This window comes from Gekko japonicus, unplaced genomic scaffold (genome assembly GCF_001447785.1).
Source record: "Gekko japonicus isolate JY-2015 unplaced genomic scaffold, Gekko_japonicus_V1.1 scaffold939, whole genome shotgun sequence".
NCBI classification, from domain to species: domain Eukaryota; kingdom Metazoa; phylum Chordata; class Lepidosauria; order Squamata; family Gekkonidae; genus Gekko; species Gekko japonicus.
The window spans coordinates 614806-634377 of NW_015174301.1; the positions used below are offsets into that span (position 1 = coordinate 614806).

General features: G+C 50.0%; 1 protein-coding gene across 1 annotated transcript in view; it reads left to right on the top strand.

Moving 5' to 3' along the window:
- Positions 1-12160: 12160 nt before the first annotated feature.
- Positions 12161-19572, top strand: part of PRKD2 (protein kinase D2) — a 36497-nt gene continuing 29085 nt past the window's right edge. Inside the window, exons 1-3 of the mRNA XM_015424111.1 lie at positions 12161-12296; positions 15016-15147; positions 16830-16984. Coding sequence (XP_015279597.1) covers positions 15108-15147; positions 16830-16984 — 195 coding nt within the window. The 5' untranslated portion in view covers positions 12161-12296; positions 15016-15107. The remainder of the gene's footprint in view (positions 12297-15015; positions 15148-16829; positions 16985-19572) is intronic.

Consider the following 19572-nt stretch of genomic DNA (forward strand, 5'->3'; position numbering starts at 1 on the left):
GCGGCTCTTTGCTGGACAGGAAAGGGAAGAGTTCCTGATTCCAAGAGGCCGGGCGGGAATCGCTGGGTTGCCTCCAGGATGGAAGCCGCCCCGGCCGTATCCTTTGCGGCTGGCTGGTGGAGAGAGGAGGAGACAGACTTGGCATACGAATGGTTCACTTAAGAAGCCAAGCAGAGAAGTGGAGCTTTTCGTCCCTTACCAACATTTGCAAGAGAACGGCCTCTTCTGACCTCCTTTGGAAGCCTCTGCCGAGAAAGAGAGAGAGAGAAGGAGCTCGCGAGCTCGCGCACCCAGTAGATTTGCCTCTGCAGATTAGAATAATGTTATTCCGGTAGCAGCCACCCCCTGCAGTGTTGGTTTTATTACCTCTCTTTCCCAGGGTGTTTTTAAATCACCTCTCTTCTCCCCTGCCCTGGGGGAAGGGGGTGCATGGCTCCACAGACATTTGGCGTAGCAACCTTGTGTCAGAATTCCACATGTGTCCGCAGGTGCAGAAAGGTTGGGGGGACCCCCGATCCGTGGGATTTCAGTTTCACGGGGTAGGTCATAGGGGGAAACCCCCCGATTTGAGCCCAGCTGGGAACGGCAGCCCGGTTAACCTTGCAGTGAGTGCGATTAGCGGTACGGAAGACGGTGCCTTTGAGCATGGGCAGAGATCCGGCGGCTCGGGGGAGACGGGATTGGGGAGAGAGGAGAAGGGTTGAGCGAAGAGGGAAGGGGACTGGGGGGAGACAGTCCTGCTTTTCCGTGCGCAACTTGGAAACTCCCTGAAGATTCAGGCGGCACCAACAGTAGAGGTTAAAAAAAAAATGTGCAGTGGGGGAAAACGTACTTTGTCTTTCATCACTATTCCTTTGGGAAAGAGAAGGAGGTGAAGATGCTGTTCTGTTAGACCACTGGCTCTTCCATTCCACTGTGGTGTACTCTGATACACTGGCTCTTCCATCCCACTGTGGTCTACTCTTTGCGATTACAAGCTGAAGTCTTTTCCAGCACTTCTAAGTGGAGATGCCATGGGGTTGAACCTGAGACCTTAAGAACCTAAGAAGAGACCTGCTGGATCAGACCAGTGGTCCGTCGAGTCCAGCATCCTGTCTCACACAGTGGCCAACCAGTTCCTCTGGAGTGCCAACAATGGGCACAGAGGCTGAGGCCTTCCCTGGATAAGAACATCAGAAGAGCCCTGCTGGATCAGGCCAGTGGTCCATCTAGTCCAGCATCCTCTCTCACACAGCGGTCAGCCAGTTCCTCCGGAGGGCCAACAAACAAGGCAGAGAGGCCTTCCCCTGATAAGAACATCAGAAGAGCCCTGCTGGATCAGACCAGTGAGGGTCCATCTAGTCCAGCATCCTGTCTCACACAGTGGCCAACCAGTTCCTCTGGAGGGCCCACAACAGGGCATAGAGGCCGAGGCCTTTCCCTGATAATAACATCAGAAGAGCCCTGCTGGATCAGACCAGTTGTCCATCTGGTCCAGCATCCTGCCTTACATAGTGGCCAGCCAGTTCCTCCGGAGTTCCAACAGCAGGGCATAGAGGCTGAGGTCTTCCCCTGATAAGAACATCAGACCAGTGGTCCATCTAGTCCAGCATCCTGCCTTACATAGTGGCCAGCCAGTCCCTCTTGAGTTCCAACAGCAGGGCATAGAGACCAAGGCCTTCCTCTGATGTTGCCTTCTGACCCTGATATTCAGGGGTTTGATGCCTCTGTACATGGAGGTTCCCTTTCGTCACCATGGCTAGTAGCCACGAATAGATCGCTCCACCACGAATCTGTCTAATCCCCTTTTATAGTGGGCATCGCTATATCCTGCGGCAGCGAATTCCACATTTTAATCACTCTCTCTGTAAAGTAGTATTTCCTTTTGTCCACACTGAACCTACTGCCCGTCAGCTTTATTGGATGCCCTCAAGTTCTAGTCTTTTGGGAGAGGGAGAAAAAGTCTTCTTTGTCAACTCTCTCCACCCCAGGCATAATTTTTTAATGTGCCGTGCCCCTGGACAACTGTCCTTCACCTGGAAGATCTTGTGCTGTGTTCCCTGGGTTCCTGCTGCTTAACGCTAAACTAGGGAAGGGGAGGGATCATGGTTATACACACTGTGTGGACCCTCCATGTTGAAAGGCAGTCTATCTCTGAAGAGCAGATGCTAACGATGGACACAGACAGCCGTTGACTTTGTGCCCTGCTTGTGAAATTTCTAGGCGTCTCTGTCCTGGAAGCAGGTTGATGGATAGAGATGTAAAATTTTCTGGGGGGAAACGGACATTTTTGGAAAAATTGGGGGGGGGGGGGGAGACACTTATTTTTTCTTTTCCAGATTGAAAATCATTCTGTTACTTTAGGGACATAAAATACGACTATGGACATTTTTACATGGCATGAAATTATCACAACTAGCCTATTAAAAATATTGTGTATCCAAACGATTATTACAAACAGAATACCCACCCACATGCAAAAACAAAACTGAAACCTTTTTCTTTTCTTGTGACAACAGCACCTCCTAAAGGAAGAAATGCACCTTGTTCTTGCATTGGAGAGTTCCGTTTGTAACCTAGGACTTCCTTGTCCTCAGTGCACAGAAATTAGATCAACCAGATACCATACATATTTTTTAGAAATTATTTCAAAAATATTTGAACACCTTGTCTTAAAATATTTTATTCATCATGTTAAAATAAAACGTTCCATAATCAATTTTTTTTCTTTTTTCAATTTTTTCAGTTTTTCAGAAAAAAAAGGCTTCAGGAAAAAAATGGGGAAAAAACAGTTACCCCCCGAATTTTCCTGGGTTTTTTCCGGGCCTTCACATCTCTATTGATGGATGACAGTAAACCTCTCGGTTTCCCTCCCACAACACAAGTTTTATGTTCTGTGCCAGTACTCTACACCATCTACTCCTGAGGTCCCTGCCAGCCTTTTTGAGCCTGCGTGCCCGTTTGGAATTCTCACGTGGCGTGGTGGGCACAGCGACAAAATCGTTGCCACAAAATGGCTGCCGCAGGAGGCGGGGCCGGCTCCAAAATGACTGCCGCGGCTTACCTTCAGTCGCCCAGTGCAGATCTTTGGGCTGTGGTGGCAGCTGCTGCCAAAGCAACATTTAAAAAATCCGCATAGCCAATCAGAAGCCTTGCTGGGGAAAAGCCCTACCTGGCCCCACCCACATCCTGAAAAAAACTGGGCGGGCAGTATTGCGCCCTCGGGCACCACGTTGGGGAGTCCTGGGCTACTCTTTGGGAGGAGCAGTTATGATGCTTGCCGTTGAACTCTTAAGTCTGGAGGGCGGTACCCGTGTCCCCCACCCTTTACATCTCTGTCTGAAGAGATGTGTTTGCTGCCAAGCTGATAAATATTTGTCTGCTACCTCTGAAGTATTCTTTTGTGAGGGAGGATTTGAAACTGGGCTCATTCCTTTGCCAAAAGGACATTTGCCGAACCCTGTCTGTGTACTCAGGACGCCGCACGATTCAATAAAACGGAGGAACAATAAAACTACGCAGAGCCCGAAACCGGTTTACCGAACGGGAGCGAAATATCGTCAGCGAATAATACAGATGGAAAACGATAGGGAGCAGGCAACGAAGGGGGGGGGGCTTAAAAGCAGGCGTCCAAGGCCCTTTTTTGAGCCTCTGGGTGTCTTTGGAATCCTCGAAGAGGGTGATGGGGGCTGCCACAAAATGGCTGCCATGGGAGGCCCATGCCCAGAGGACGTCTGAGTGCAGAGGATAAAGAGGGGTAATTAAAGAAATACACTCGAAAAGAAAAAGGGGGAACAAGTGTTCCCTCTAAGCTGAGTTAGTGTGAGCTAGCTCACAGGTTTTTAGCCTCCGGCTCACACATTTTTGTCCTAGCTCAGGAAGGATGCCTCCAGAACAAACTAACTTATGCAGGACCCAAATCGCTCGCTCACAACTTTAATGCCCGTAGCTCACAAAGTAGGATTTTTGCTCACTTTTCAAGTTGTCTACGTAGCGCCAATGAGATCTTTAGTGGCCTATCGGACGCTGTGGTGGGCAAGAGTTCTACCTGGCCCCACCCACTTCCTGAAAGCACCAGGTAATGTGTCAGCAGGTGCCGTCCCACCGCGTTGGGGAAACCTGACGTAAAGACTAATAATGAGGGGGACTTGGCAATGTCGTTCATCACTGATGTATTTGCACCAGGAGGGGGGCATGATGTGCAGTCCCCCCCCCCGTGCGCGCGCACTGCCACAGTGGGTGTTCTGTGGTTTTCATGCCTGGAGCCCCAGCGGCGCTGGGAACCGCTTCTCTTGCCAAGACGCCTTGCTTGGCCTGCCCTGGTGCTGAATAGAGGGCTGTTCCCCCGGAGGCTGAGTCACCCGGCAGCTCCATCTCCTGGGCACAGCCCGGCCTCGCTTAGCCTCCTAGAGTTTATTGCCTCCTATTATGAAGCCATTTCCTGCCCTTCGGGAGCCGGTGGGTGGAGAAGGGAGGGAGAGAGAGAGAGAGAGAGAGGTTAACTCCTGCCGCTCTGGCTGCAGGTACCGAGCCTGGTTAGTTTAAGCCCACGTCTGTGCCGTCTTTATTAACCCCTGTGGCGAAAACAGAACCTCCATGTGCAAAGGCAGTGTACCTCTCTGGGCATCGTTTATTTCGGGGGAGGTTTTTGCTTCCGTGCTTTGCTTGCGAGCTTCCTGGATGCGTCCAGTGAGTCATTGTGGGAAACGGTATGCGGAGGGAGAAGGGCGTGTGTCGGCCTAGTCCTGCCCCGCCGGTGTTTTTTGTTGCCGTTTCACAAAGACACTGGCCAGCGGATAGATGGTGATGCCCAAGCTCTTGATCCCTGGGACAAAGTCTTGTTTGGGACTAAAACCGGTGGGCTTAATTCCCTCTGGCGCTACAGAATCCGTGCTTCCCAGCAGTGTTGCGTTTACGGCGCACTCCTCTGCCGAGCGACTCCTGCTCAGTCTCATCGATTTCAGTGGTCTCGGAGTGAAGCAACGCCGTAGAGGATTGCACGGTCACTCGATTAATCCGGCGCATTAAGGGGTCACGGAGCCACTGTGGGAGAGTGGACTCAGTCCTGGGTTCGAGTCCCTGCTCTGCCATGAAACTCACGGGATGACTGTAGGCCAGGCCTTCTCTTTCAGCTGCCCATACCTTATATAGCAGCGATGGCGAACCTTTTAGAGACCGAGTGCCCAAACTGCGACCCAAAACCCACTTATTTATCGCAAAGGGCCAACACGGCCATTTAAGCTGAATACTGAGGTTTTACTTTAGAAAAAAACAACTCATACATTAACTTAAGATGATCCAAACAAAATAAGGAAAGCAATCCCAAATGCTTTCATTTACTTAAAATTATTTGGCAGAGAATTTGACACTTTAATGATGGTCTGGGCCTGGTTGGGGCGATGGCACGCGTGCCCACAGAGAGAGCTCTGAGTGCCACCTCTGGCCCCCGTGCCAGAGGTTCGCCACCACTGTTATATAGGGTTGTTGTGAGGGGAAAATGGGAGGATGGCCGATGTACACTGTCCTGAGCTGCTTCTGATTTAATTTTTTGTCATTATTTATTCTTTTAAAAAGGTGGGATACAGAAGGGAAGAGGGCGTGGGGGGAAATATAGACTCATCAGGTTTGTCAAATATTACGAGTTGTTACGTACATCAAGTACAATTAGATGCATTAGCAAATGTATTACGTATTTCAAATATAGAAGCAGGCAGTAAAGCATCAACATCACAGGATTTTGGGATAAATTCTCTCTCTGAAGAATAAACAAGAACTTTCCTAAAGTTAGCGACAACCTGCCAACCTAGCAGTTCGAAAGCAAGAAACTGCAAGTAGATAAATAGGGACCGCTTCGGTGGGAAGGGAACGGCGTTCCGTGCACCTTGGTGTTTAGTCATGCCGGCCACATGACCACGGAAATGTCTTCGGACAGAGCTGGCTCTTCGGCTTTGGAACGGAGATGAGCACCGCAACCCTAGAGTCGGACTCAACTGGCTTTCGAGCAAGGGAGACCTTTACCTTTACTTACTAACGATAACAGAGATTACGTCTGTAACCGCTGAACGACCTTCTGTGCTAAAACGGAATCATTGTAAAAACCTTAATGTTGCCTTAATTGTTTATCTCAATCTAAATTTTATTCTTACTAGTTACTTAATTACTAGTGGAATACAGAATAAAGTACTAAAGCGACAATCAATATCTTCATCTTCTTGGCGGTTGGGTGGGGTAAAAACGCATAGACAGAAAGCATTCGAGGGACCGATCCTTTTAAATGTTGAATACAACTACATAAAGAATCGGCAGATGGTGGATATTGTTTGGAAGGCTACTTAATCCTTCCTGCGTGGGAGAGAAGGAGAAATGCTTCTGAAGGGGGGTACGGTTGCCACCCTTCGTGCATTCGTCCCCTAAGAACGAAATATACTTTTCCCTCCTTTAAACTTTCCCCAGATAGTGTTCCTTCTAAGGTGAGCTAGTGTGAGCGAGCTCACAGTTTTTTAGCCTCCGGCTCACACATTTTTAATGGGCTGCGGTGGCTCTAGTGGTTAAGACGCTGAACTGCAGACCAGAAGGTCGGTAGTTCGGCAGTTCGAGACCCGAGTGCCGCGTGACGGAGTGAGCTCCCAGCTCCTGCCAACCTAGCAGTTCGAAAGCAAGAAATTACAAGTAGATAAAGAGGTACCTCTTCGGTGGGGCTCTACTGGTAGCAGGAGCTCCTTTGCATATTAGGCCACACACCTCTAGTGTAGCCAATCCTCCAAGAGCTTACAGTAGCCCCAGTAAGAAGAGCTCTGTAAGCCCTTGGAGGATTGGCTACACTAGGGGTGTGTGGCCTAATATGCAAAGGAGCTCCTGCTACCAGTAGAGCCCAGGACAACGTTCTGTGCACCTCGGCGTCTAGTCATGCCGGCCACGTGACCACGGAAATGTCTTTGGACAGCGCTGGCTCTTCGGCTTTGAAACGGAGATGAGCACCGTATCCCTAGAGTCGGATTCGACTAGCTTTCGAGCAAGGGAAACCGTACACACATTTTTGTCTTAGCTCAGGAAGGAGGGCTCCAGAGGAGAGTTAATTTATGCAGCAGCCAAATCGCTCGCTCACAACTTTACCGCCAGTCGCTCACGGAGTAGAATTTTTGCTCACAAGACTCCATGGCTTAGAGAGCATACGCCGATTGCATTCTCTAGCTGACTCTGTCGGATTTCTTTAGTTAGACGGCTGTACAGCTTTCTCCCTCAGCTCCCAGGGCGGTGGGAAGACGGTTCTCCTTGCGACCGGACAGTCCAATTAACCTCGCCGGCTAGCCCGCTTTCTTTGACGTCGGATTCCGGAGAGGGTCTTTGCTTTCTGGCGATAGCGATGCACCTGGGATTCCCCCTTACCTGTCAGATGTAGTGCAGATGGCACTGGGGAATCCCCGGGTGTTTGTCTGTGATGTCGCTGCGGAAGGTAGAGGTGGGGTCAGTATTGTGCAAGGCCTTCCTGCCACCGCCGGATAGATTAGTGAATGACTCTCAACTTAGACGGCTTACTTTTGGCAGGAGATGCAGACTGGGTCTTCACGGTGCACCAGCGCTCACTGAAGGGGACGTCAGAAAGCGAGTGGATTTCCAGGAACCCTGGCTTCTTTGCAGGATTGACTTGTGTGTCTCCTGAGCCATACCCTGTGCTTCCAGCAGTGGAGTGAACAGGAATGTGGATTTTCATTGTGGATATTTACTTCTTCAGGGAGCATCTCTGTTACAAACTTAAAATCGGCTTTGTCAGTATCATACAGTGGTGGCATTCCCCCCAAAGGCTTCTGGGTTGTGGTCTCTAACGATGCAGCGAATTCTCTGCCCCACTGAGCTTACAGCCTGGATTTTCTGCAATGACGAAGGGCACCGGGTGGCGGGAGAAGGCCTGAATGGTCAACTAGTATACTGCTTCCCATACCGTTGAGGATGTGGACAGCAGATTTTCCATTGGACTTCCTGGGTGGATTTTGAGATGGAGTTAGGGGCTGCCCCCAAGATCATGAATCAGACATTGGTCCCTTGAATTAAGAAATGCTTTCACACATACTGAATAATGCACTTTCAGTCCACTTGAACGATCAATTGTAAGTGGATTTTTCTGTTTCAGGCTTTTCGGCTTTCTCACTTCCCTTGCTTGTAAATTCCTGGTTTCTGCCAGTGTTTTTCCCCCCCTGTTCCACATGTTTTCACTCCCTCTAGTGGTCGATTCGATATCACACAGGTTTATATCCAGCATATCTCCCTGCATATTTAAACTAAAGGTTTTTATGGCAGACATAAACTGGTGTAATATCAAATCGGCCGCTAGGGGGAGCAAAACACGTGCGGTACAGGAAGAAACAGGAACTTAGATGCAAGGAAAGGGAGAATGCAGAAAAGCCCAGTTGCAGAGTGCATTGAAAGTGCACTATTCACTGTGTGTAAAAGCACGATCCTGTGTTAGTTTCCTTGGGAGCAACCCTGTTGAATAAAGCATGCCTCACTTCTGACTGCATCGTCAAGATTGCTAGGTTGTCCCGAAGACCATCAATTTCAGCATCCCGTTGCCAGCGGCAACCGGTCACATACCTCTGGGAAGCCCGCAAGCAGGTGCGTGGGCCACACCGCCATTGGTTCGGCTTGGCGCTTTGTATTCTGAGGATAAATTGTTTCTGTCCATGGAGGCTCTATGCCTAGTTACCTTGAGCAGTGGTTGTCAAACCAACCGTGATCGAAATAAATCCTCTTTTTGATGCCAGTAGCTGCTGCAGCAATAGGATTGCTAACTCTGTGTTCAGAAGTACCTGGAGATTTGAGCATGGGGACTGCGAGGGTGCAGTTTAGGTAAGGGGGGGGACTTTGTTGTTGTTGTTGTTCAGTCGCACAGTCGAGTCCGACTCTTCGCGACCCCATGGACCAGATCACGCCAGGCCTTCCGGTCTTCCGCCGTCCTCCAAAGTTTGCTCAACTTCATGTTCGTTGCATCGATGACACTGTCTCACCATCTCATCCTTTTCTGTCCCCGTCTTCTTTGACCTTCAATCTTTCCCAGCATCAGGGTCTTCTCCAGTGAGTGCTCCCTTCTCATTGGGTGGCCAAAGTATTTGAGCTTCAGTTTCATTATCTGGCCTTCCAGGGAACAGTCAGGGTTGATTTCTTTTAGGACTGACTGATTTGATCTTCTTGCAGTCCAAGGGGGGACCTTGGTAGGGTATAATTCCAGGCAGTCCGCCTTCCAAAGCAGTCGTGTTCTCCAGAAAAAGTGGAATAAATGTTTTAAATAGATCAATAATAAATAAGTGATCTATCTGGTCTGGAGATTGGTGGTGATTCCGGGAGATCTCTGGGCCCCCTCCCGGAGGTTGGCCACCGTGTGCCGCATGTTCAGATGATGACACTGTTCTTGCACATGTGATAATTCTTTGGGGGGGGGGAATAAAGAGCAGTCTCCTTTTAGCACGTACTGAATATAAAAGACTCCGTTGGCAGCAGGAAGGAAGGAAGGGAGAGGTCGGAGGTCAGCTGGAACCAGCAAATGTCTCCAACGACGGTTAAAAATAACAGTCTGGATTTGCATAGCAGCTGCTTGGAACCAGAAAGCTTGAAAGGCTGAGATCTGTGTGTGTGTGTGTGTGTGTGTGTGTGTGTGTGTGTGTGTCCCCGTGTAAAGTTTCTTGAAAAAAAGAAGGGAAAAAAAACCTCTCTAAAAATGCAGGTGTTCCTTTGCCGATGCGTTGCATGCTTGGGTTGTGTCGCTGATGCGCGCCGCACACACGTCCGTTTGAGGTCAAAACCCCGCCTGCAGAAGCAATTCTGCAGTGCTTATCTAGAAGCATTCAGATGTGACCGAGGTTGGGGGTTTCGCTCTGCAGAATGGCAGAGGCCTTGAACCTGGGTTTCCGCTGCGCACACCCGGCCCCTCTCCGCCTTGGCGTGAAGTCCGCACGAGTGATTTCGTGTCCATCTGTTAGCATGCCAGTTTGTTGATTACAGCAAACCAACTTCTTCGTCTGACAAAGTGTGCCTGCACACGAAAGCTCGCACTTTAAATAAAACTTTGTTGGTCTTCAAGGTGCCATTGGACTCTAACTTTGTCCTATTGCTTCAGACCAACACGGCGACCCACCTTGATCCATCTTTCTTCCAGTTCCCAATTTTTCTTTCCTGGTCGCCGAAAGGTGACTGATTTGCTATGGGGGACCGGATAACTAGCTGTCGTCAGGTCTAATGTGTTGTTCCTGAGCAGAGTTTAATTGTCGCGTGTCTCCACCCCCTCCCCGGTGACCGCTGGGGATGTGGGAGGTTTGGACTGCCCCGAACCTAGTACGTGGACACCTGGTTTTTTTCTTTGTAGTGAGAACTGTGGGCTTTTCCGCTCCCTCTAGTGGTCGATTCAGTATTACATGGATGGACCGTCTCTTCCCGTATGTTCCCTCAAGAGCACTACGATCGGGGAATCTCCACCTCCTGGGAGTGCCAGGTCCCCGAGAGATTAAGTTTGCCTCTACTAGGGCCAGGGCATTTTCGGTGGCGGCTCCTACCTGGTGGAACGAGCTCCCAGAGGAGATCCGGGCCCTGCGGGACCTTATGCAGTTCCGCAGGGCCTGTAAGACGGAGCTCTTCTGCCAGGTGTTCGAGTAGGAGCCGCCACTATTGTACCATCACTATGTGACCATCATGAGCCTCTGGCCCTGGGAAGAGAGATCGACAGTGTCACGTGGAACTGACAGCATTGATGGGGTGTACCCTCTCTGAGACGTCATCTTTATGGAAGGGAGGGCGGGATAGAAATCAAACTAATAATAAATAAATAAATAAATAAATAAATAAATTTATGTCCGGCATAAAACCCGGCAGTTTAAATCCAAAGGGAGATATGCTGGATGTAAATGATGTAATATCGAATCAACCACTAGAGGCAGCAAAACATGTGCAGAGGAACTGGAACACACAAGAGAGGAAAATAGACAACGTGACCCTGACCTGGATAGCCGAGACAAGCCCGATCTTGTCAGATCTCAGAAGCTAAGAAGGGTTGACTCTGGCAAGTACTTGGATGGGAGACCTCCTTGGAACCCCAGCAGCCAGAGACAGACAGAGACACTCTCTGAACGTCCTCCGTGCCCTAGTGGGAGTCGCCAGAGGTCGCCATGAGTTCCAGGCACGGGCACACACAGAAATGCAAAAATACTCCCAGAATGAAAATGTGGGAAAGCCCTGTGGCTCTGCTCTTCAAAATTAATCTGTTACCTGCCGCTTAATATCCTTCAAGCTGCATTAGAGTTAATTGAACCATGCAAAAGTATATTGCAGTGCACGATAGGACCCTTACTTCCTGTAACGGTCAGGAGACGGCACTATCCGTTTAACTCCATGGCAAGGAAAAGCCTATCTAAGCAAAGCAGCAGGAATGATTGTCGGGGAAATGGCCGAATGAGCACAGAAAAGGTTCCAACTCTTTGCATGATCAAAACCTGTATTGTACCAAGTCCGTTAAGAGCCTGGCAAACCGAGGCAGCGGGTTTGGGTGGGTGAAGGGTTCTTGTCACTGCCACGGATCGTGGCCCTTGCAATGTGGGAGGGGGTTGGTAAGACTGGCCTGCCTCGCAGGGCTGATGTAAAGGTTAGAAGATGTGTGTGAGGTGCACTTCGAAAGCCAGGACGGCTGTTGGAATGCTGACTGTTTTGTATTGGGGTCTCCGACCAGCAGCAGAGTCCCAGGTGGTGAACCGCTTTCCTGCGTCTCTTCTCATCGCGGCAAGGACTGCAGGCTGCTCAGCCGGGATACGCAGTGACCCCATGAGCCTGTGGAGGACTGCCTTGGGGTGCCCCACGGAGCACCTCTTCCCCTGTCTTCCTCTCCCACTGTCTACCCCTTGAGAGCCAGTTTGGTGTAGTGGTTAAGAACGCAGACTCTAATCTGGGAGAACCGGGTTTGATTCCCCCACACGCAACTGCTGGTGTGGCCTTGGGTCAGTCCCCAGTTCTTTTGGAGCTTTTCTCTCAAGGGCAGTCCTCGAGAGAGCTCTCTCAGCCCCACCGACCTCACAGGGTGTCTGTCGTGGGGAAGGGAAGGGGAAGGAGATTGTAAATTGCTCCGAGACTCCTTCGGGGAGTGAAGGGCAGGTTATAAATCCAATCTCATCCTCCTCTTCTTCATCCTCTTCTTCCTCTGCAGTTTCCAGAGTGCGGCTTCTACGGCCTCTACGACAAGATCCTGCTGTTCAGACATGACCCCTCGTCCGCCAACATCCTCCAGCTGGTCCGAGCGGCCGGCGACATCCAAGAGGGAGACCTGGTGGAGGTCGTCCTCTCGGGTAAGTTGGCCGAGGGTGGGTCTGGAAGGGGGAGCTCAGCCCCGGAGCTCGGGAGCGGGTCTCTCGTTTGGCCCCGGATTTCTTGCTGAGGTTTGGCCTCCTTGAGAACTCGCCGGCCGGTATGGAAGCACTCGGTTGTCGAAGTCGGAGCGCCGAGCCTCTCTTGAGGCCTTTGGTCCCGGAGGCCCAGGGGCTAGTCTGCGGTGACTCGTGGCCCAAGGTGATGACCTGGATGGGTTGGATAATCTAGAAACCATTTGGCGGGCTGTTGGGAGATTGGAGGAGGGCGGAGCGGGCGACTGGAGGGGGCTAGGATTGCCGGCTTTGGGTTGGGAAATACCCGGAGGTTGTAGGGGGTAGAGTGTGTGGAGGGCGGGGTTTGTGAAGGGGAGGTGCCTCTGCAGGGTATCATGCCATAGAGTCTGCCTTTCCTCCAGGGGAACAGATCTCTGTCATTTGGGGACCAGTTTTAATTCCAGGGGTGAGACACATTGAAATTTTTGGGATTTTACGTCTCTGTTCTACTGTGACTTTACTTTCCGTAGTACTGTTGGTTCTTGTAAGAATACCTTGGCTTCATCTAGTTATATGACTATTGTGTTAGTGTTAGTGATCTCGACATTAAATTATAGGGGTCATTTCGTAGAAAAAGAGGTGCAGGAGCTTATTAGCATAACTCACTAGCATAACTTATTTGCATATGCCACACCCCCTGACATCACCGGAAGTGTGTCAGAAGGCAACACCCACCGCTCAGGCTCCACTGGACTCTTTTGGATTGCTAGCTATTGGGGGGGGGGAACGTGCAGATCTGTCCTCACAGAGGAGGGAGAGCTTGTACCTGTATAAAACTTGGTCTTAAAGGTGCCACTGGACTGTTTTTGGCCGGGGGAGCCGGGGGGGAGCTCTGCAACTTACCTGGCTGCTTCTTGCTCTGACTGAGGGCTGCTGGGAGCAGGGGGCGGGGCTTCTTGCATGTGCCCGCCCCCTGGGCTATTTACTGCCGGAGCTCCGCTCCTGTGCGCTCCCGCAGGAAATGACCCCTGTATATGTTCACCTTAAGTGATTTCAGCCAGCGGTCTCTTGTGTTTTGCACCATTTTATGTACGCTGGTTCCCCTCCTTTTTTTGTTTTTGTTTTCTTCTACCACCTGGAGGTTGGCAACCGTACGTTTACTTATTTATTTATCCATTCATTCAATTTATACCCCGCCGAGGCAGGCTCAGAGCGGCTTTACGCGAGGGATAAAACACGTAAATGACAAATGTAGCCATCATAAAACCAACGCCAACAATTCAGTAGATAAAACAGTTCAGGATCAAGGGGGGGGGGGGGGGGGGGGGGCGCTTTTAGGCCAGGCCTTTCTAAAGTAATTTGGCCAAGGTGTCAGTGGAAGGCAAACTTCGAGGCCTGGGAAGGAGCCAGAGAAGATCCTTAAGGGTAAAGATGTGTTGCCGGCGACCAAGATAATTCATACTGCGATATTCCCCACTGGGTGCGAAAGCTGGACAACGAAGCAAGTGGACGGGAAGAAAGTAGGGGTGCCGGAGGAGGGTTTCCCCAATACAGTTGACGGCTGAAAGGACCAATAAACGGCCTCTATATCAAATCGAGCCTGAACTATCCCTCGAAGGTAAAACGACCAGATTGAGGCTATGCCACCTCAGTCACATTACGAGAAGGCAGGAGACAGACTGGAAACGTCGATCGTGCTAGGAGAAGTGGAAGGAAAGGAGGGAGACCCAACACAGGCCGGTAGCCCAGATTTTTTAAATGGGGGGGGGATTTAAATTTCTTAGGGGGCACTGGCTAATCAAATTAAAGGAATACCTGGCTCCTTCCCCACACCTGCCAGCGGCCCTGAGCTAGATAGGAAGTTGTGGGGCCTTGCCAGTAAGTTAAGGGGGCCTAGCCCCGAAATGCCCCACTGTAGCGACGGGTCCGACCACACAGGAGAGGGGTCGACTCCGTCAAGGAGGTCGCGGGCCTTTAGTTTGCAAGACCTGACCAAGGATGCCGGGACGTTTTTGGAGGTCACCGTTTATAGGGCCACCAGAAGTTGGAAGCGACTCGAGGGGCACGTCACACAACACAGACTTTGTGGAATTTTGTCCCCCGAATGTCCCCTGCATTAACGTCTGTGTGCCAGTCATGGTGTAACCGGAGCTGGGGACGCCCAGCAGAATGCCCCCAGTGCAAGTGTAGTGTAGTGGCTAACAATGTTCCCTCTAAGCTGTGGAGTCTTGTGAGCAAAAATTTTACCTTGTGAGCTACTGGCATTAAAGTTGTGAGTGAACAATTTGGCTACTACATAAATTAGTTTGCTCTGGAGCCATCCTTCCTGAGCTAAGACAAAAATGTGTGAGCCGGAGACTAAAAAACTGTGAGCTAGATCACACTAACTCAGCTTAGAGGGAACACTGGTGGCTAAGTGTGTGGACTCTAATCTGGGAGAACCGGCTTTGATTCCCCACTCCTCCACTCGCAGCTGCTGGGTGACCTTGGGCAAGCCATAGTTCTGATAAGAGCTGTTCTTGAAAAAGAGCAGTTTCTGTCAAGAGCTCTCTCAGCCCCACCGACCTCCCAGGGTGTCTGTGGTGGGGAGGGGAAGGGAAAGGAGTTTGTAAGCCGCTCTGAGACTCCTTTGGGGAGTGAAGGGCCGGGTATAAATCCAATCCCTTCTCTCTTCTTCTCTTCATCCTTGTCTCCCTTTCCCCAGCCTCGGCCACTTTTGAGGACTTCCAGATCCGCCCTCACGCCCTCAACGTGCACTCATACCGGGCTCCGGCCTTCTGCGACCACTGTGGGGAGATGCTGTTCGGACTGGTTCGCCAGGGGCTGAAGTGTGACGGTAAGAGCCAGAGCTTGCGCTCGATGTGAAGAAAGGCCGGGCAGTCGGTCACGTGTGTTTTTAAGTGAAGGCTTGTGCACCTAGAGGCATTCCCTTCGGAAGAGGCGTTCCCGGCAGAAAGAGCGGGAGAAGTCCTCTTGTAAGACTATACCAGGGGAATGAGGAGGAATCAGGCGTTACTGTTAAAAATATTTGTTAATGTTTCTTTTGTTTTGGAAGACTCAAAAGAACCACACCAAACACGGTCAAGTTTAAATGGTGTTTATCTAACTATTTACTGGTGAATAATTAAACAACAGTTTGTATATATCTAGAGTTATTTTCAACAGACCAACATAGAGCTATTTCAGTTAAACTCTAAGAAAAAACCAGCTGACAGTGAGTAGCAAAATAACGGTCACTCTCCGAATCTCAGTGTACAACCAAGACAGACGCGACGGCCAATCAGACTTCAAGTTGTCTCACACAGATAAGATTGACAGAGACCCACAGTACACGCCCACATCTCTCACATGCTTGAATCTTCAAATTGTCAACTGGTGTAACCTAACTTTATTTTTTTTTTAAATATAAGATTTTTATTGATTTTCAAAGAGATACAGAATAAAGAAAAGGTTAAAGCGTGTTATATTACTAATAACATTTTGCAGTATAGTATAAGTTTCAGCATTTAAATTGTTATTGTCTGAACTTTAAACTAATTGCAACTGATGGTGGTGTTCTGCTAACTTTCTCTAAAAGCAACACATCAACATATCAACGTTTCTTATACTCTATAGGTATATAGATATAGAATATTGTAGAATATTGTAGGGGATTGTCTGGGCGAACGCATTCATCTTATTTTGTTACACAATATTGTCGCTATTAGTTATACAACATTATTTTATATTTAGCTTGGGAGATAGATTCCCAGTCAAATTTATCCATATTTATTCTATCCAGGATTGGGGACCAGATACTGAGAGGATTGTAAAATTCACATTCCAGCTGGTGCGTCGAGTCGTATATAGAGAATTTTTCCAACATAAAGATGTCCCAGGTTTTTAGATCTCGTTGTATTTATTTCCACAACGGGCCTTATTTCTAGTCTCTCATATGCTTGAATCTTCAAATTGTCAATTGGTGTAACCTAACTTTACAAATATAAACATCTCTGCACTTGTGCCTCTACATTTATAATCTGACAGTTACCCCCGTGTAGCACCCCCCCTCCCCCAATGTCCAGGCCCGCCGAGTTGCCTCACGCCAACACCCTCTGCTCTCCTGCCATTGCGGAGTGCCTTGTGAAAGGCAGAGTCTTGTTTTTTTTCCACCTTCAGAGCCATGTGATTTTCTTTTCTCAGTCGGCCTGCCTCCATCTCGGATCTGCCCCAGGGCCTGGCAGAAGGTTAAGCACATGCCCTTCTCGGTGGTTCACATGCCCGATGCTTAATTGAACGCTGATGGAATGTGGTGTTCCTATTGGATCGCCGGTGCTCTCTGCTTGTGTTCCGTGGTAAAAGTGGCCCCGGAGGGCTGCGTTCACGAAAGAAAAAGTTTTTTAAAATAAACACGGAAGGGAAGGTATCGCCAACCCTTGGAAACCCCGGAGAGGAAGCGCACAGGCAGCGTTCCGCCCAGAAAAACCTTCCGCTTTCCTGCGATTTCAATGTCTGCCTTTGCTTGGTTTTGTCTCCCAGGGTGCGGCCTGAACTATCACAAGCGCTGCGCCTTCCGCATCCCCAACAACTGCAGTGGGGCTCGCAAGAGGCGTCTGTCTTCCACCTCGCTGGTCAACTCGCAGTCCCTGCGTCTCTCGACCACGGAGTCCCTGCCTAGTACCTCCAGTGACCTGGTGAGGAATACCCCCCCCACACCCGCTGAGGAGAAAGGCCTTGCTCTGGTGCTTGAGTTATGTCCAGCAGGGACAAGAAACTCAATCTCTTAAAATATAAAGTTTGTGTGTGTGAAATGTGTGTGTGTGGGGGGGGTTTGGGGGGCTTGTGCCAGTGGTCAAGGCTGCCCAAACCAGCCTCCTTGCTGACAGGATTAGGGGCCTCTAAATCATCAGGCGTGGTATTTGGTGGACTCTAATCTGGAGAACTGGGTTTGATTCCCCACTCCTCCTCTACATGCAGCCAGCTGGGTGACCTTGGGTCAGTCACAGTTCTCTCAAGAGCAGTTCTCTCAGAGCATTTCTGTCAGAGCAGTTCTCTCAAGAGCATTTCTCTTGTAGCAGTTCTCTCAGAGCACTTCTCTCAAGAGCTGTTCTCTCGGAGCAGTTCTCTCGGAGCAGTTCTCTTGGAGCAGTTCTCTCGGAGCAGTTCTCTCAAGAGCTGTTCTCTCAAGAGCTGTTCTTTCGGAGCTGTTCTCTCAGAGCAGTTCTCTCAAGAGCTGTTCTCTCAGAGCTGTTCTCTCGGAGCTGCTGTCTCAAGAGCATTTCTCTCGGAGCTGTTCTCTCAAGAGCAGTTCTCTCGGAGCAGTTCTCTCAAGAGCAGTTCTCTCGGAGCTGTTCTCTCAAGAGCAGTTCTCTCAAGAGCTGTTCTCTCGGAGCAGTTCTCTCGGAGCAGTTCTCTCGGACCAGTTCTCTCAAGAGCTGTTCTCTTAAGAGCAGTTCTGTCAGAGCAGTTCTGTCAGAGCAGTTCTCTCAAGAGCAGTTCTCTCAGAGCTCTCTCAGTCTCAGCTACCTCACAGGGTGTCTGTGGTGGGGAGAGGAAGGGGACTGTAAGCCGCTCTGAGACGCCGAGTGAAGGGCAGAATATAAAATCAACCTCTTCTCTTCTTCCTCTTCTTCCGTTTGGAAGAGAGGACTTCATAGTTAACCGAAGGACAGAGGACTGAGAATTTTCCAGAAGGCGCAGAATGCCGTGAGGGGTTATGTCAGTTTGGAGGTGGGAAACTGCCCTGCCTTTTGCCCCTAAGACCACACAGTTTCCTTTAAGGGGAGGTACTTATTTATTTAATTCATTTGTCCCACCCCGTTCTCCCCAGAGGGGGCCCAGAACGGCTGATGTTGTTCTTGTCTCCTCTATCCTCACAACAACCCTGTGGGGTAGGTTAGGCTGAGAGAGCGTGACTGGACCAAAGTCACCCACCGAGCTTCCATGGGACAAGTGGGGATTCGAACCCGGGACTCCCAGATATTGGCCTGACACTCTTAGCCACTGTGCCACCCTGTCCCACAGGCTCCCAGCTTGTATCTATTAACAATTCAGAGAAATGATGTTATTTTACTCCCATGGGAGAATTTCATATGAAGCCCTGGAAAGAAAGGAAACGAATCAACATTTTTATGGAAGGGAAGAGAGGGTCAAAAGTTGGGGGGAGAGGCAGGCCCATCCGGTAGCTCCTACTGCCCTACCCTGAGCTACTGTGGGACCCTTGTGCAGAAAGCCACATGATAGTCCATCGCATGCGAGAAATGCATGCGTGCTTTGTTTTGCTGTTGGAACCGTACCAGGAGCCTGCCACGTGGATCTTCCGTGCCTGGAAATCTTTTCTGGGTGATGCAGCCAGGAATCCACATCTACCCCGAGAGAATATTTCATTCTTGGATACCGTTGGGGTTTGACTCCGGGTTTGGGGCTGCTCTTTCAGAGTCCAGCTTGGTGTGGGTGCGGATTCCAGGGGGTGTACAGTGCGCTCGAGTGACGGTCCCCGGACCTTTTTGAGCGTGCAGGAGTCTTTTGGACTCCTGACGCAGCTTGGGTTGCCAGCTCCTGGTTGGAAAATTCCTGGAGATTTTGGGGACGGGGGTTGGGGAGGGGCCTTAACAGGGCACCACGCTTGTAGACTCCACCCTCCAAAGCAGCCATTTTCTCCAGGGGAATTGATCTCTGCAGTCTGGAGATCAGTTGTGATTCCAGGAGGTTGGCAACCATAGACACAGCGTGTTGGGCCCCACCACGGGAGGTGACGCGAGCCACAAAATGGCGGCGGCACCTTGCCTTCAGCCACTCAGGGAAGATCTTTGTACTTTGCCGGCAGCCGCTCCCAAAAGCAGCATTTAGACATCTGCACAGCCCATCAAATTTCCAGTGGCCAATGAAAAGCTTTGCTGGGCAAAAGCCCCACTTGGCCACTCCCATTTTCTAAAAAAAACTTGGCAGGGGCCAGGAAAGGCGTCGGCGGACATTGTGGTGCCCTGGGGCCCCACGTTGGGGACCCTTGCTCTAGAGACTACCTAAGCTAGCTGGGGTTTCCATTGATCTAAACCGCAGAGTAAAATCGGAGATCGGCAAAATGAGCACGCTCAGGCAGGAGTAGAGATGTGAAGGCCCGGGAAAAAAACGGAAAAATTCGGGGGGGAAACGGGTTTTTTCCCATTTTTTTCCTGAAGCTTTTTTGTTTTTTTCTGAAAAATTGGAAAAATTGAAAAAAGAAAAGAAAAAAAATTGATTATGGAACGTTTTATTTTAACATGATGAATAAAATATTTTAAGA